This window comes from Sceloporus undulatus, chromosome 3, assembly GCF_019175285.1.
Source record: "Sceloporus undulatus isolate JIND9_A2432 ecotype Alabama chromosome 3, SceUnd_v1.1, whole genome shotgun sequence".
NCBI lineage: Eukaryota > Metazoa > Chordata > Lepidosauria > Squamata > Phrynosomatidae > Sceloporus > Sceloporus undulatus.
The window spans coordinates 148,694,536-148,711,354 of NC_056524.1; the positions used below are offsets into that span (position 1 = coordinate 148,694,536).

General features: G+C 40.4%; 1 protein-coding gene across 1 annotated transcript in view; it reads left to right on the forward strand.

The window, feature by feature from the left end:
• The window catches only part of PIK3AP1 (phosphoinositide-3-kinase adaptor protein 1), a 53,806-nt gene extending 40,870 nt beyond the window's left edge, over positions 1-12,936 (forward strand). Inside the window, 6 exon segments of the mRNA XM_042456460.1 lie at positions 2,159-2,361; positions 4,282-4,354; positions 6,065-6,220; positions 8,014-8,084; positions 8,891-9,006; positions 12,744-12,936. Coding sequence (XP_042312394.1) covers positions 2,159-2,361; positions 4,282-4,354; positions 6,065-6,220; positions 8,014-8,084; positions 8,891-9,006; positions 12,744-12,810 — 686 coding nt within the window. The 3' untranslated portion in view covers positions 12,811-12,936.
• The last annotated feature ends 3,883 nt before the right edge of the window (positions 12,937-16,819 follow it).

A 16,819-nucleotide genomic window follows, 5' to 3' on the forward strand; every position in this document is an offset into this window, starting at 1 on the left:
CTTGTGCTCTCTGCCTCATCTATCATTATTATTATTATTATTATTATTATTGCATTTATTTATATAGTACCATAGGCTTTACATAGCACTTTACAAAGGAGGAAAACAACAATCCAAAAATAAAAACAAAGCCTGCCTATGGCGCACAATCTAAAACCACAAACAGGATTATAAAATTAATAAAATATTACTGTAACAGTGTTAAAACAACACTATAAAATGTAAATTAATATAAATAATATGGACATAAAATCAAGATGAAAGTTGGAAGGCTTCCCTGAATAGAATAGTATTTAGTTTAGACTTAAAGTAATCTAGAGATGTGGTGATCCGCAAGTTCATGGGAAGGAGTTTCCAAAAATAGGGGGCAGCATGGGAAAAGGGGCGTATCCAAGTCGGGGCAGAAGAAATCCTTGGCTGAATCAGCAGCCCTAAATCACTAGAGCGCAGAGAGCGAACAGGAAGATGAGGGAAACAAGTGTTGTCAGGTAGGTGGGGGCCAAACCATGAAGGGCTTTGAAAGTTAGTAATAACAGCTTATAACGGATTCTAAATGGGATCGGGAGCCAGTGAAGGGATAATAATGGGGTGACATGATCATAACGGTGGGTGGAAAAAATTATCCTAGCAGCAGAGTGTTGTACTGAAATCAAGGGGGCAAGATGGGAAAGAGGAAGCCCAGTTAGCAAAGAATTACAGTAATCGAGGCAAGAAATGATCAGTGCATGAACCAGAGTTTTAGCAGTAAAAACTGAAAGAAAAGGCCTGATTCTCGCTAGATTGTAAAGAAAGAAACGGCATGACTTTGCCATGGCCAGAATTTGAGGAACAAATGAAAGGGAAGAATTGAAAATGAAACCGAGACTATGCGCTTCCTTCACAGGTTGAATGTTAGTGCCACTAACTGTGATTGAGAATGAATAATGAAGGGTTGGCTTCGGCAGGAAAACAAGTAGCTCAGTCTTGTCCATGTTGATCTTAAGGCGCTGATGGAACATCCAAGCAGAAATAGCAGATAGATATGATGACACTCGCTATTCAACATTTGGAGAGAGTTCCGGAGTGAAAAAATACTGTTGGGTGTCATCAGCGTATAAGTGATACTGAAAACCATAGGAGCCAATAAGGTTACCTAGGGACAAAATATAAAGAGAAAATAATAATGGACCCAAAACGGAGCACTTCAACGGACAGCGACACAGGAGCGGAGGCTTGGCCTCCAGCAATCACAGCAAATGACCTATCAGAAAGGTAGGATCTGAACCAGTTAAGGACAGAATCAGAAAATCCAAGATCCTGGAACAGATCCACCATAAATAAATAAAATAAAAAATAACACCATGATCAACAGTATCGAAGGCAGTGGAAAGATCAAGAAGAATCAATACTGAGTAGAGACTTTTTGACTTGGCCAAGAAAAGATCATCAGTACTCTTGGCAAGAGCTGTCTCAGTCGAGTATAATGGATGAAAGCCAGACTGACAAGGACCCATTAGAGAACTAGTAGAGAGAAATTCAAGACAACAAGAATAAACAGCATGTTCCAGAACCTTAGAAAAGAAAGGCAGGAGTGAGATTGGCCGATAATTAGTGAGGGCTTCTTGAGAATGGGAGAAACCAAAGCATGTTTGAAATCAGAAGAAAGTGACCAGTAGAGAGAGAGAGAGAGAGATTAATAATAGAAAGAAGAGAAGGGAGAATAGAGGGGGCAACTGAGCTTAATAAGCGAGAATGAATGGGGTCAAGAGAACAAGTAGATTCACTGTCTTGTGGTCCTTCAGAGGCATGTGCCTTCTGCTCCAGGGACAAAATGTATGGAGAAGCTGAGTCAGGAACCCATTTAAAAATGAAAGGTGACTTTTGCTATATCTGAGGTTGGAGGAAGGCTAATGGTAGAAGATGCTTAACATCGCTTTTGCAAGGTCAGTCATCAAGGCTGCATGCACACATACATGGACACATACATGGGCTTCTTTTTCACATTTGCTATTCTTACAGGCTAATTTTTCTTGTGCCTCCATTGAGCAGCTATCATGTCCCCCAAGGGTTCAACTCCACAGTTTAAGAATCACTGGGTTAAGCCATTTAAATTTCATGATATGCCCTGAAGTGTGAAATAAAAAATAGATTTTCTTATGTCTTTTCTTTTCCTTCACAGCGGCAGCAGATACATCCTCAAACCAGTCTCTGGCCAGTATATATGATCCATTTGCTGGCATGAAAACCCCTGGCCAAAGGCAGCTAATAACTTTACAAGAGCAAGTAAAACTGGGGATGCTCACTGTAGATGAAGCTGTTCTGTGTTTCAAGGAATGGCAATTAAACCAGAAAAGGAGATCAGAATCATTTCGCTTTCAGCAGGTGTGTGCTTCAAAAGACGGTTACATGGGCAAAAGTAACACTCTAGCATTATTAAATGTATCTCCCCATCCCCACATGACACATAATTCTTAATTTATCTTTTGTCTGTCACTGCTGGGGAAAGTAAAAAAAAAACGGCAGTTTTGTCCTATTTCTTTCCATAAATGGTGTAGTTTCTTATGGCCTCAGTGTGAATGCAAATCGAATCATTCCAGGAATCCAATGTGTATCTTTGAAAAGGTCATCTCTAGGGATGAGTAAACGTTCCCCTCTTCATCTCAGCATTTTGCAGGCATTCATAGAATCATAGAATAGTAGAGTTAGAAGAGACCACAAGGGCCATCCAATCCAACCCCCTGCCATGCAGGAACTCTCAAACAAAGCACCCCTGACAGTTGGCCATCCAGCCTCTGTTTAAAGACCTCCAAGGAAAGGAGAATCCACCACTCTCCGAGGGAGTGTGTTCCACTGTCAAACAACTCTTACTGTCAAGAAGTTCCTCCTAATGTTGAGGAGGAATCTCTTTTCCTGTAGCTTGCATCCATTGTTCCGGGTCCTGTTTTCTGGAGCAGCAGAAAACAAGCTTGCTCCCTCCTCAATATGAATCCCTTCAAATATTTAACAGGGCTATCATATCACCTCTTAAACTTCTCTTCTTCAGACTATACATCCCCAGCTCTCTAAAGCGTTCCTCCTAGGACATGGTTTCCAGGCCCTTCACCATGTGGACACGCTCCAGTTTCTCAATGTCCTTTTTGAATTGTGGTGCCCAGAACTGGACACAATATACCAGGTGGGGCCTGACCAAAGCAGAATAGAGTGGCACTATTACTTTCCTTGATCTAGACACTATAATTTTATTGATGCAACCTAAAATAGCATTCTCCTTTTTAGCTGCCGCATCACACTGTTGACTCATGTTCAACTTGCCTGGCTTCTCCTTTCCACCGTACAACAAACTCTAGGATAACATGGTCACTTCCATCTAAGGATCCCACCACTTGCACCCCATTAGCAAGTCATTCTTGTTGGTTAGGATCAGATCTAAAATAGCTGACCCCCTTGTTTCCTCTTCCACCTTTTGGAAAGTGAAATTGTCTTCGAGGCAAGTGAGGAATTTGCTAGACCTCGAGGATATAGCTGAGTTTGAATTCCAGCAAATATCAGGATAGTTGAAGTCACCTATCACTACTACATCTCTCCTTTCTGAGTGTGTAATCGTATATTCCTTCCTACAATTCAAAAACCATGCAGTTTTGCAAGGAATGTTTCTAAAACCCAGACAACAGACTTGCCTAGTTTTTGTGGGTTTTTCAGGCGATGAGGCAGTGTTCTAGAAGAATTTATTCTTGACATTTCGCCAGCAGCTGTGGCTGGCATATTCAGAGATAGGCTTTCTTTTTCCCTCCCTGTCACACGAACATTTCTTCATAGACTGAGACCTCCCTTAATTGCAGATGATGTTGACAGAGTGTGGGCCATAATGGAGTCAAGTCCCCAAAAGGTCTTTACCTAGCTAGAACTGGAGTGCCATGAACTAGGTCTTATAGGAGGGAATTTACATTTAAAGCTTTCTGCCTCTTGTATTTCATCCCTCATAATTTCTAAGGTAATAGCAGAGCCAGGAATATGGAGTCTAGGCAGCATTAAAGAGCAAGGTTTGCCAGTAAAGTCATAATGGTGATGGTGATGAAGATTATCAGGAGTTCCTCCTGATAACTTGGTAAATCCTGATTCTTGCCCACTAGAATTGCCTTCCCATGCACCTAGTGCTATCTGCTGCTACACAGTGACATCCATGTAGTCTTCAAAAAAGAAAATCAGTTAGTTTATATAGTTTGGATTTAGTTAGATTCTTACAGTTTGTGAATAGCTATACATTTATTCAGGTATTCGAAAAATATAATTTTATATTTCTAGGAAAACCTACAAAGATTGCGAGAGAGCATCACTCGACGACAAATAGCAAAGCAAAAGGCTGGCAAACCTGGAGGTAAAATAATTAGTTTTATTTACATGAATGGCATCAAAATAACAACAATTGCAAGTCTCTCATTTGTAGAAGTCTGTAGCCGAGTACAATGGCATTGTGATAATCACTATGCTAATCAACTCTTCTGGGCATATATATAACATCTCCTTTGTCTAGTATAATTGTAAAACAATTGATTTTTCAGAAAAAAGGGAAACATACCAACTCATCCGAACAGCCTAAAATGGAGAAGAAGTTGTGATCCCATTACTGGCAAATTATTTCTTTTAATAACACTTTTTGGTTTAGTCTGGTAGTTTAGTCTGCATTTTTCAAGTCTGAGCAATCAAATCCATTTTAAATTGATACATGTATGTTTATGAAAGTTCTAAAAAGGCAACTCATCATCTCAAGAAGATAAAGATGCCATAGATTTCTTAGTACGAAAAGAACATCAACTTGAGACTGCCTGTGTAGAGTATGCACTAGGTTGCATTTTCAGCCTGCCCTGGTTGTGATTTTCCCATTCTCAAATGATGTTGTTAATACAGTGGGCCCTTGATATCTGCTGGAATTTGGTTCCAGGATTCCCCCCCCCCCCGGGTGGATAGCAAAATCCTTCAAGTCTCATGAGATAGTCAAATGGTGTACCTTATATAAAATAGCAAAAATAGATTTATAAGGAGAGTTAAACTTCTCTTAGGAACTAAACAGATTGGTCCTAAAAGCCAGCTTCTGGGCAGCTTGGGCACTTGGTGTTTTGATGCTGCATGCCCCAAAGCCACCAGGAAGCTATCCAGCCATCCAGACAGGGGCAGCTTCAAGCGGCTCTGGAGATGTAGCATTTGGACGCCACACACCCTCGGAGCACACGGAAGCCACCCTGGAGGTGCAGCAGAGCCACTTAAGGCGGCTTTTTACCATCCTAAATAGGAGCGGATATTTTCTGCTCTTATTTGGGCTGGCTCTGGGGCAGATTGTGGCTATGGAGTGTGGTTGCCGCAGTGACGCCAGGGCAGCCCCAATTGCCCTTTTGGGGTGGTTTGTTTTGCCCCTTAGATGATTTGCCAACCAAAGCTGAGGAACCCATCTGCCTATTACATTAAGCCAAGCAAAGCAAATTTAAGAATATATAATCTCAAGTGAAGAAAACCAGGGCAATACATAAACTCTTCAAAGCAGTTCAAATAACAACTGGAACTAGCTTTCTTCTAATGATCCATATCATGCTTTGCTTCATTAGCATACAGTAGTAAACTTATCAGATGAGACCCATTTCATCAATGCTTTGGACTAGAGATTAGTGCAGCTGTGGCCATGATAATTACAGTGCTGTGGCCACAAAAGCTCTGGGTGCCAGTTTTACTAACTACACTACTCTGCTGTTGTGTGCCTTCAAATCATTTCTGATTTATGGCGACTCTAAGGTGAATAGGCTCTGCCCCACTGATTCAGAGCAATTACTCAAGGATACTTGCGCTGAATCAGTGGGGCAGAGCAGAAGTCAAAATGTGCATGATTTCCCCATTACAGGTAAACACTTTACCTGGGGACAGAGTCTGTTAATTGCACCCACTTGCAGTTTTAGTCAAAGATTCCAAGAGTTGTGTTAGATGAGAAAGGATGTATGCCTTCCCACTTTAAATTTGTATGCTGTGAAAAGTTTTGTCCTGCAGAAGCTTCCAAAATAAAAGAAATTCCTAGCATTGAATCATTACATTTTCTTCCTAGATTTGGATATCACTGTGCCTGTTGGACCTTCCCAGAATATCCCCAAGAAACCAGAATGTAGTATATATGAATTTAGCCCTCGGAAAAATTTCATTCCACCAAGTAAAGAGATAAAACGAGGGGACTGGAAAACAGAAAGTACGTCAAGCACTGCAAGTAAGCCAGAAAGCCATATAAGGCTGAAAGAGGATACTTTGGATCACAAATAGGACTTATTTTGATTCATTCCAAAATTATTTAGCCTCATTGAACCGGTTGTAAAATCTGTGTGTATATTTCAGTTTCCTGAATGTACAAAATTCAGTATTAGGCAGATAATTCAGTACCCTGTGAAGCTCTATTTTATTTTTATTTTTTTAAAGAAAAGCCTACTTCCAGCTATTAAGGCGGTGAGAATGAGTACAAAAATATGTGGCAATGCTTGGCATAGTCTTAGAAAACAGGGTTAAATATAAATTGGTTTGAAGAAGTCAGGAGACAGGCCTCCAATGATATTCATATGTCCTTGTCCTTGTTCAACTCTCATTATTACCAGACACAGAATAACTTAGGGAATGTTATTAAACATGTGTAAATAGATGTTGCATTGTATAGACAGAATTCAGTTTTCATTGGTGCTGGATATGAGCTACCCTGGCATATAATTCTATATGTTTAGAGCAGAGAACATACAAAACTTTGTCTTTATGCTTGATAATATATCAAGGACCTCGATCTTCCTTCCCTCGAAATAAAGTACCCAGATTTTTTCATACTTCCATACAAAGGTAAGATTTTGATTTTCTAGCATAGAATTCTATATCTCTTCTTCCCTGTTGTGAGGGAAGTGCAAGTACAATCACTGGTAAGGGAAGAGAAGCATACACTTTATCCAGCCTCTCATCCTTTCATAGGTCAGTAAAATTAGTACCCAGCTTGTTGAGGGTAATTAGCTTACATGTTGTAAACTGCTTAGAGACTACTTAGTTAACTATGAAGCGGTATAGAAATGTAAATGCTGCTGCTATTGCTATTGCTTCCAACATTTCACAGACGAAAACTGGGACACATCTGGTATGGTCAAGATTGCAAAGGTTACTAATGAGGAAGTACACAAAAGCTAGGAGACACTGATGGAGTTTGCCTTTGCCTAAACCTACTGAGAAAGGGAAGGATCTGCTCCCCCTCTTCTCCACTGAATTAACTGATGCAAACTGTTTCTGCACTTCGAACTCAGTTTGTAGCAACTGAAGTAAGAGAAGACAAATGGGGAAGTGTGAGGAAGCATGATAAACCAAGACATTTTAAAAGCAGCTGAAAATGTGGGAGGACAGAGGATTAATTGGGACTATCCCTGCCAAATTAAGGAAGGGAGAACTAGCAAAAGTTTTCTTGTTCAACCTGCATAAAATTGTGGTCTTTTCCAATTTGATAGAGGTGTTTTTAAATATGTAGTTGTGTATTTTTGTATTATATTTGAATTGGTCTATCTGTTAAATGTACTATTATGTGTTTTAGAATTATAGAATTCGAGTTCGAAGAAGCCCCATAGGCCACTGAGGCTAACATTCTGTTCAATGCTGGAATTCCAGTTAGAGCATTCCTAGCAGGCAGCTGTTGAGCCTCTTTTGGAAGATGTCCAGAGAAAATTCTCTTCAGTACAGAGACATTTTTAAAGTGTCTGTTCCTCCCAGGAGATGGCAAACTGGGGTGATGGGCATAGTGCAAAATGATGGGAGAGTTTCCTCCAATTTAAGAATAGTAGAACTCAAAGGTGGTTTTAGAGCTTGGTGTGGGGACTGACAGATGGATTCTCAAAAGGAAAATTAAATGTGTGGGTCTCGTTTCTAAAATTTTTGAGAAACTCCAATGATCACTTAGTTTGTTTTCTTCTCTGTAACAAAGACAGCACTGAAAAGCACATCAAAAGCAGAAAACATTTTCTATTTTTTCTTTTCTTCTCTTGGCAGGTAGTTCAAGTAATCGCTCCAGTACACGAAGTGTACTGAGTATCAGTAGTGGGATGGATGGAGACAATGAGGTAACTTTCCCATTCTGTACATTTTCTGGCTTGCAAACTTTAACAGCTTTCTAAATGAGTCAGCTGCTAAAAAATACTATTCTGGTGCTGTAAAATATATAACTAATACCTTCTGTGCTGTAGGCTTAGAATCCAAGATGCTCAGATAGGATGGAACTTAATAAAAGAGCAAAGGAAATAGTGACCTTGTGACAGGAGCTAGAACTGGTGATAGTGTGGTGGCTATGAAAGGCTTTGTTATGGATTTTGAAGGAACTGAGAGACAGAGAAGAACCTTGAGGCTGCAAGAGAGAAGAAGGTACTCTGGCCCTTGCCATTGGGCAGAAAACCGAGGGACAACAAGACGTCCCAAGGAAGAACACTGTCAGCAGGAGAATATGCACCCTGATCCCAACTACCAGCCAGAGGAGAGCAGCTGGAAGGAGCTTCCTTCCTCCCCCACTCTTCCTGTGCTTCTTGCTTAAAGGAACTCTCTAATCCCAGTGTGAGAAACCCAGGGTTTACTGAACTGAAGGAAAGTGACATTTGCCATCACTGTGTTGCATTTTTTAACAATTGTAATCAAAATATTGTATTTTAAAGGCATAGTGTAAATATTCAAAACACAAAAAGAAAATATGGCTCCAAATTTTTGTGGCTCCAAATTTCTGCTTGAAGGTAGAAAACAGTTAGTTAAACTAAGTCAATGCAGTTGTTGTTTTTAATTTGCTTAGGTTTTGATAAAGTGGTTATTCTGTTTTCAAGAAAACAGATTAGAATGGTCTGTTTTGGCAAAAATTCACTTCCACATTTATGTCCACATGTAGGATAATGAAATGCCAGAGGTGAAGAGAAATTTCCGCCATGGGACTCAGCCAGTAGAGAGGCCACCTACCTTACCACCTGGAAGGCCTCCAAGAATACCGCCAAGAGTTGCTAGCAGGTTTATTATTGTTCTTTTTGTTATTAGTAGTAGTCTTATTATGATCACATCATCATTATCATAATTTAATCTAGCCACATGAAAGAACCAATCTGTATCCTAAGAAGCTTAAAATCTAAAATAGATATAAGTAAACTACAGAGGAAGTGGGACAGGAATGGAAAATGGGAGACAATATGTAATTGTTTCACTTACATGCCTTTAGAATTAACAGATTACTACATGCAGTTTTTAAACTGGGAGTACACTGGAAAGGAAGTGGCATTTGCAAAATTCATTGCACGTGTAATGGTTTGAGCATTAGACTATGACTCTGGAAACCAGGGTTCGATTCCCTGCTCAGCCATGGAAATCCACTGGGTGACCTTGAGTGCGTCACACACTTTCAGCCCTAGAAAACCCCATTTTAGGGTCACCATAAGTCAGAAATTACTTGGATGCACACAGCAACAGCAGCAACAACAACAATACTTATATGCAAGCATTGGTGTTAATTAAGTTCATCAGTGTTTTTTTTGGTGAAGGCTGTAGATTAGCTGGCCTAAAATTTTCCTTGAATTGCTTGGTTTGTATAGTCTCTGCTCAATCACAACAACATTTATAGGTTTTGTCCTTACATATCTAGGGTGTGTTTTGTTACTTTAATTACAATTGGAAGCCAGCAATTGCAAGTAGGTGCTCTGGTGCCCTGGCTAATCTTAAACCATTTATAATCAGGTTTCCAAGACAAAGCAGAGATTTACAATCTCTAGGGTATGTGTGGAACCCCCACACCACCAAATGGCAGGGCAGTTGGGCTTCTGTGTAACAGAAACTTTATATGGATGAAGTTCAGTTAAAGACTAGCAAATGAGAAAGGGTTGTTTCAGGAAGTAGTAGACTTGAAGGCAAAGGATGGCGTAGGTAGACAAAATAAGGTCAAAAGAAGTGTGTATGTGTGTAGGAGCAGCAGTGTTCCAAACCTGGGTGTCACCTGGTATGGGGGTGGGACTTGGGTTGGAGCCAAAAGGGCGCATTCCCAATTTCTTGTACCTTGCGTGGTGCTGGGGGAGGGAGAGGGCCTGGATCCCCCTGTCCCTACTGTGTGTAGAGCCTCGCACAGAGACAGGGGGATCCAGGCCCCCTCCCTCCCTCCTGTGGAAGGCTTTACTTGCAAGTAGAGCTGTGCATGGTGGGAGGGTGCTCTTTGGGTGTCACCCCCTTCTGTGGTGTCACTCGGTGTGGTCCACAGACCCTGCACCCTCTAGTGATGCTACTGTGTGGGGGTATGAAAAGATAACGACAAAGCTATATAGAGGGCTTTGAAAGTAAAAACAGTCAGATGGTCAGAGTTGCTAGATAATAATAGTAATAGATTGAGTTAAATAGGCAAAGATGAGCTGGGGAAGAAGAATGTAGGAGAAGACCGAAGTTCATAATGGCAACAAGAGTTGTGACAGGAGTGGCAGCCATATCAGTTGAACAAATCCTCAGAGCCAAAAGGATTCCATCAGAATATATAAATTTGGGGGGACTGACAATTTCAATAGATCTCCCATCCTTGTAGTCTAAATCTTAACAGGAAACTATATGTCCTTGACAAAGAAACAGGTGTGAGATTGTCCACTTTTAGTTTGCCATCCAATTGTCCAACAAAGAAAACAGACTAGAGTGCATGTCAACTCAATTTTTGGGCTTAAAACATTTTGGCCAATCTCCATGATTCACTATAGCATCAGTGTAGTATCTGGTTTCTATATTAAACATAGTGTGATGTGAGCTTGTGATAGAGACAGGAGTAATTGTTTAGAATACTCTTGTAAGCTAAAAATAAAAGTTATGTTTATAGTTGCAGGAAATCCATCTTGGAATAGGAAAGGAGACAGAAGAAGTTGGTCTATACAGTGGTCCCTCCACATTCACTGGGGTTAGGAGCACAGGACCCTTGTGAAAGTGGAAACACCACAAATAAAAAACCTGTTTTTTTAATAACCTGAGGGAACACTTCTCTAGTAATCTCTAGGTCCTCCAAGACAAGTTTGTGGTTAACATTTGCTATACATTGACTATAGAATTGAACTGGAGGATCTACAAATGCCTAGAGAAGTGTTCTCTCTAGGAATCTCTAGGTATTCCAGCGTGACTTCTGGTGGACATTAATCATAGAGTCACTCTGGAGGACCTAGAGATTCCTAGAGAGAACACTTCTCTAGGCATTTGTAAGTCTTTCAGTGTAATTCTGTGGTCAGTCTATGTTGACCACAAAATTGTACTGGAGGACCTAGAGATTCCTAGAGGGAACATGTTAATCAAATCTACAAAACTCAAAGCTGCAAATGTGGAGGGCTGATAGTACTTGATTACAAGAATCCATAAAAGCTGGCCTTCATGTGTGGAGGTAAGTTAGCAGCCATTATTGGGGTTGGAACCCCATGGTAACTCCCTTCCCAAATAAAGGGAACAAAAGGATTAACTAACTTTTTGTCCCCCCTCTCCCCCAATAATCTTTACTAACTGTTTGAAGAAGGGGTAGGTGACCTCTAGCAAGTAAGAATGAAGGAAAGGCCTTGGATACATAAGGTGCAACTACACTGTGCAGAAATAATGCAGTTTGACACCACTTTTAACTGCCCTGACTCCATCCTACAGAATTATGGGGTTTGTGGTTTTGTGAGGCACCAGCCTCTTTGGCAGAGAAAGTTAAAGACCTTGTAAAACTATAAATCCCAGTATTCCATAGGATGGAGCTACAGCACTTAGAATGGTGACAAACTGCATTATTTCTATAGTGTACATGCAGCCCAACTTTCCCTCTTAATTGCTCTTCCACTAATCAGTTTATGCAAGCATTCAGGTCTCTTTGCTTCCAATAGCCAGGAAGACCTGAACTGCTTCAGAAAAAAACAAACCCCAGGGATAGAAATTCAAGATTCCTGGCATGTTCTTCCTAGGGATCTTGAACTTAACTCAAATACCTTCTCCTTCAGTTCATGCTCTTTTTACAAATATTGTTGTGGAACATGACTGCATAAAACTGGCAGCTACTTTTTCTTTGGGACTGGAGTTTGTCATGTTTATAAACTTTTTTTAACCGCTTCCTAGAACACTGTTAGGTTTATCAGTAGGCTATCTGTTTTACTAAGAAATAAATGAAACTGCACAGATAAAAAGTAAAATACAAAACACTGTTGAATATGCACCCCTCTCCTTCAGATTTATTCTATAAATCATCTTTCTGTAAAGTGCAACCTTCATTTTCATTCCAATCGGAAAATTTATTTGCTCACATTCATTGCATGTTTACCTTTCTCATTCTCACCCTCTCCTTGTTGTACCTTTTGCCTATTTCCTTTTTCATAGTCAACCTGTTTAAAAATTTCCTGTTACATTTTAAACTGCAAGGAGTGAAGACTGATTAAAGGTAGAGGGGCCCGTTTTTTATATTTGTACTAATATGCAAATCAAAAGTGGACAAAGTCTATGATGTTGCACTGCACCATTCCTCACCATTGTCTGTGTTGGCTGTGGCTGCTGGGATCTGCAGTCCAACACCTTGGCGAGCTGTGTGATTTCTATACCTGAGGTAGGTTTGTGATAATATAAAAGCAACAATAATATCTTGATATCATGTATATGTTTTTGTCATGTGCAACTCAACAGTGAAACTAAAATAATATATTGTTTTTCTGCACATAAAGACATATTGTATAATACTGAAATCTATTCTGACTCGTGACTTTTCAAATATTTTCTTGCAGGGCTCCAAGCAGTGACAGCTTCCATGCTCCACCTGTGCCCCCAAGAGGTCGTGAAATGCCACGCTAAATCTTGATAATCATAAAATGTAAATATGGGAATTATGACTTTGATTCATAACAATGACTTTTAAATGGCTGTTATGCAAGTCTCTTCAACATATGGTCTCCATTCCCTCAGTGAAATTACTTAAAACAAAGCCAAGGCTAAAAGGAGTAAAAATTGGAGTCCTCCAACAGAAGTGGCTTTTCAGTACAAATAAACTGGTTACAGCACAAAAAGTCACACCGATGGAAATTACTGGAAAATGTCTTCATTTTTCAAAGTGCAGTAATGTCAGACCAAAGGTGCCTTGATCATGTACTCAGTCATCTCTTTCAAAATCAAAATGGCATACATACAAGCAGAACATCTTCTATGTTCATCAACAAAAGAGACAGAAAACTGTGGATAATGAAAACAGCATTTTCATGGTTCAGTGACAGCTAGAACACCATGCCCTGAATATTGGAGTAACTGCACTGAAATAGAATCATAGAATCAGAGTTGGAAGAGACTGCACGGGCCATCCAGTCCAACCCCCTGCCATGCAGGAAATCCAAATCAAAGCATCCCCAACTGATGGCCATCCAGCCTCTGCTTAAAGACCTCCAAGGAAGGAGAATCCACTACACTCTGAGGGAGTGTGTTCCACTGTCGAACAGCCCTTACTGTCAGGAAGTTCTTCCTAATGTTGAGGTGGAATCTCTTTTCCTGTAGCTTGCATCCATTGTTCCGAGTCCTGTTCTCTGGAGCAGCAGAAAACAAGCTTGCTCCCTCCTAAATTTGACATCCTTTCAAATATTTAAACAGGGCTATCATATCACCTCTTAACCTTCTCTTCTCCAGGCTAAACATCCCCAGCTCCTTAAGTCGTTCCTCGTAGGGCAAGGTTTCCAGACCTTTCACCATTTTAGTCGCCCTCCTCTGGACATCAGATTAGTCAGCTGACACATGCAGTTTCTTTTTTGGTAACATAGTACAGAAAGATTGAGCAGTGTTTCCCAAGATAAGTCCTACATGTGAAAATATAAGATCTGTGCAGAATTCATTGGGTCAGTAAAAGTCGACAGATTATGATAATCTGTGAAAGATTTCTTAGATATGGATCTATAGAAATCCATGTTCTGCACCATTGGTGACCATCCATGAAATGTATGAATAAAGGTTCAACTTAAACCTAGTTTTTACAAGCTCTGCATTCCTTTCTGCAAGAAGGATATAGTAGCCAGGACAGAAGTAAATGAGAACTAGTAGGCCTTAAGGCGTCATTTTCAAACTGTAGAGTGCACCCCTGTGGGAAACAAATGACACCTGAAGAGATGAGCATGAAATTACAATGGGAGAAAAGCCTCAGGCAGCAGACAAATTTTTCTTCCCCCTACTCCTGTTCTAACAAGTGGCATCACAAGGGTTTGCATCATCCAGTGCAGTAACTCACAGTGTGTGTGTCTCTTTCTCTCTCACACACACACACACCATTAACCTCCTCCCATTCCACATCACATAGAATCCTTAGTAATGTTTTTTTAATGAATGTTACTCATAAATCATAATTTCCATATATCACTGAATGTAATGGTAATAAATCTGAAAAACAACTAGAAAAAATAAAATTATATCTTTAAATTACAATATCATATGCACAGCCCAAATGTGTTTACATGTACATAGTTTCATGTGGTTAAATTTTTGGTAAAATGTGATGTTTTAAAAGAAATTTGAAAAAGATTTTAAAAATTATTATTTTTTTGAGTGTTTATCAATGTTTTATTTTTGAAAAGTAAACCAATACAAGAACTATGAAAGAGAAATCTAACTCATGCTGAATAGAAGTTTTTCCCCTCTTAAACATTTAAGAACAGAAGCCAAAAAGTGAGGAAGGTGGGGGCCAGTTCAGAATCCCCCTAAACACAACGTGACTAGCTAGAAACAGCAGCTTTCTCAAATGGTTGGGTTTTTTTTGGTTCCAAGGTTGAGTTAGGTGGTTACTTCTTTGACTCCGTGAAAAGTTCCCATGTATAACGAATTCCACTTCGTTGACTTGCACCTCTAACTTTTTTGCACGATCGGCAAAACATTAGGTTAGAATTATTCACTTTACCACAGAAGGTTCAGGTCCAGGGTTCATAGCCTGTCTCGATCTTGTCTGGTTTTTCTTTGTTTTCACCTGAAGCGTATTCACCAAAATCATCCAACAATTCAGGCAAAGAATTCTCCTTCTTTTTCTCAAAATCTATTATCCGCTCCGTAAGCATGAGAATGTGCTGGTCTTTCCTTTCCACCTGCTCAGTAAGTGCCTGGATCTCAAGCTGATCACTCTGCACCTTCCGTTTATATCTCTCACAAGTATCCTTGAGGGCATCATAACGAATTTTCCAGATACCACAATTTGTACAGCTAGCTGCATCCATATGGAAAACTTCTTTCCTGGGCCCAGAAAAAGTCAATCTGGAGATTTTGGAGGTGTTGAGAGCCACAAAAACATCCTTCCCTCAGCCGCCCTCTGATCCAGCGCCGTCCTTCCTTCCTTCTTTCTCCGGAGAAGCATCCAGGTAGCCTTACACTTTATGGTAATTATGTATATATGGCTGTATTTTAACATGTTGTACGCCGCTTTGATTGCATGGCAAAAAGCGGGATAGAAATAAAATTATTATTATTATTATTATTATTATTATTATTATTATTATTATTATTATTATTATTACCCTCCTCGCCGCTTCGGGTGGCTGTGGTTTGCTCCAGTAACCAAAACCGCAGCGTGGAGGCCCACAATATCCTCAGTCCCTGAATCCACATCTAGCCCACTAAAATTATTTTTAAATTGAATTTTAAATTAGAAAAAAAAAACCTGGAGCCTCTCCTTTCTCCTCTGACTGAGCCTTGTCCTACTGACACCATCTCTTCAGCATTTTAAAGGGAGGCAGGGAAAAGAGAAAGCTTCAGAAAAAACCCGCTTCTCTGAAAATAATGAAATTATCTGGATGTACTGTACCCCAGAATTTAGTTTATGTAAGCACTTCAGCAACAAAAAACATGAGAAATTGTGACAAAACATTACTTTTGACTGTGGTAATATTTTACTCATCTCATACAACTAGTTCAACCTTAGCTGCTTCGTATCTTATAATGTAATACATGGGCGGGGTACAGACCGCCGCTTTGCAGTGGTCTGGCGCCGCCGCCAGAAGGTCTGCGGGGGAGCCGGAGCCTTCAGACGGCCCGACTCCCGCGCGGACCGAAAAAAGAAGCTCCAAAATGGGGCGCGCTCGCTACGTCAGCAGCGGCGCGACGCGTCTGGACGCTGTGCGTCCGATACGTAAAGATGGCGCCGGCCATGTAGAATGGCCGGCGCCATCTTGTACGGACGGAGTCCGTACTAGGACATGGGGCGTCTAAAAGAGACGCCCCTTTTTTAAAATGGGACGTCCTCCGGACGTCCCAAAGGGCTGTTTAGAAAGCCCCATGGTATGTCTAAATTGGATTACTGTTACTATCTTCACTGTAGTCATGAAGATGACAACTTGTTGAACTGTCTTATAAGAATGAAAGGTCAGTTTTATGTCAGCCTTCTAATGGCTTCCCTGAAGACTGTAGAAGTCTCTCCTAGTTATCCTTCTTGCTACTAGCAGTTATCAACCATCACTGTTACAGAATATCCCATTGCATGCTATTTTATCAGAAAGAAAACAGGCTATATCTGCTTTATTTTGACCCACACCAGTGAACTGACCTCCTCTCTGCAGTATGTGCCCCCCAGCTCCATCAACCAGACCCATTCACTTGGACTGTGTGACATATTTTGTAAAATAGACAGCAAAAATGATGCCCACTGTGGCAGTATTTTTACCATGCAAAACAGAAGATAAATATCATACTCATCAAATGCCAGACATTCCTATGCATGACCTCTGATGCACAGTATCTATTTTCTTCATACGAATGTGAATAAAGTCGAATGTTTGACATGCTGTTCATCTGTCCTCCAAGATTCACGCATGACGGTGAGGGGGATAGCCATGCTCTCTAGGTCAAA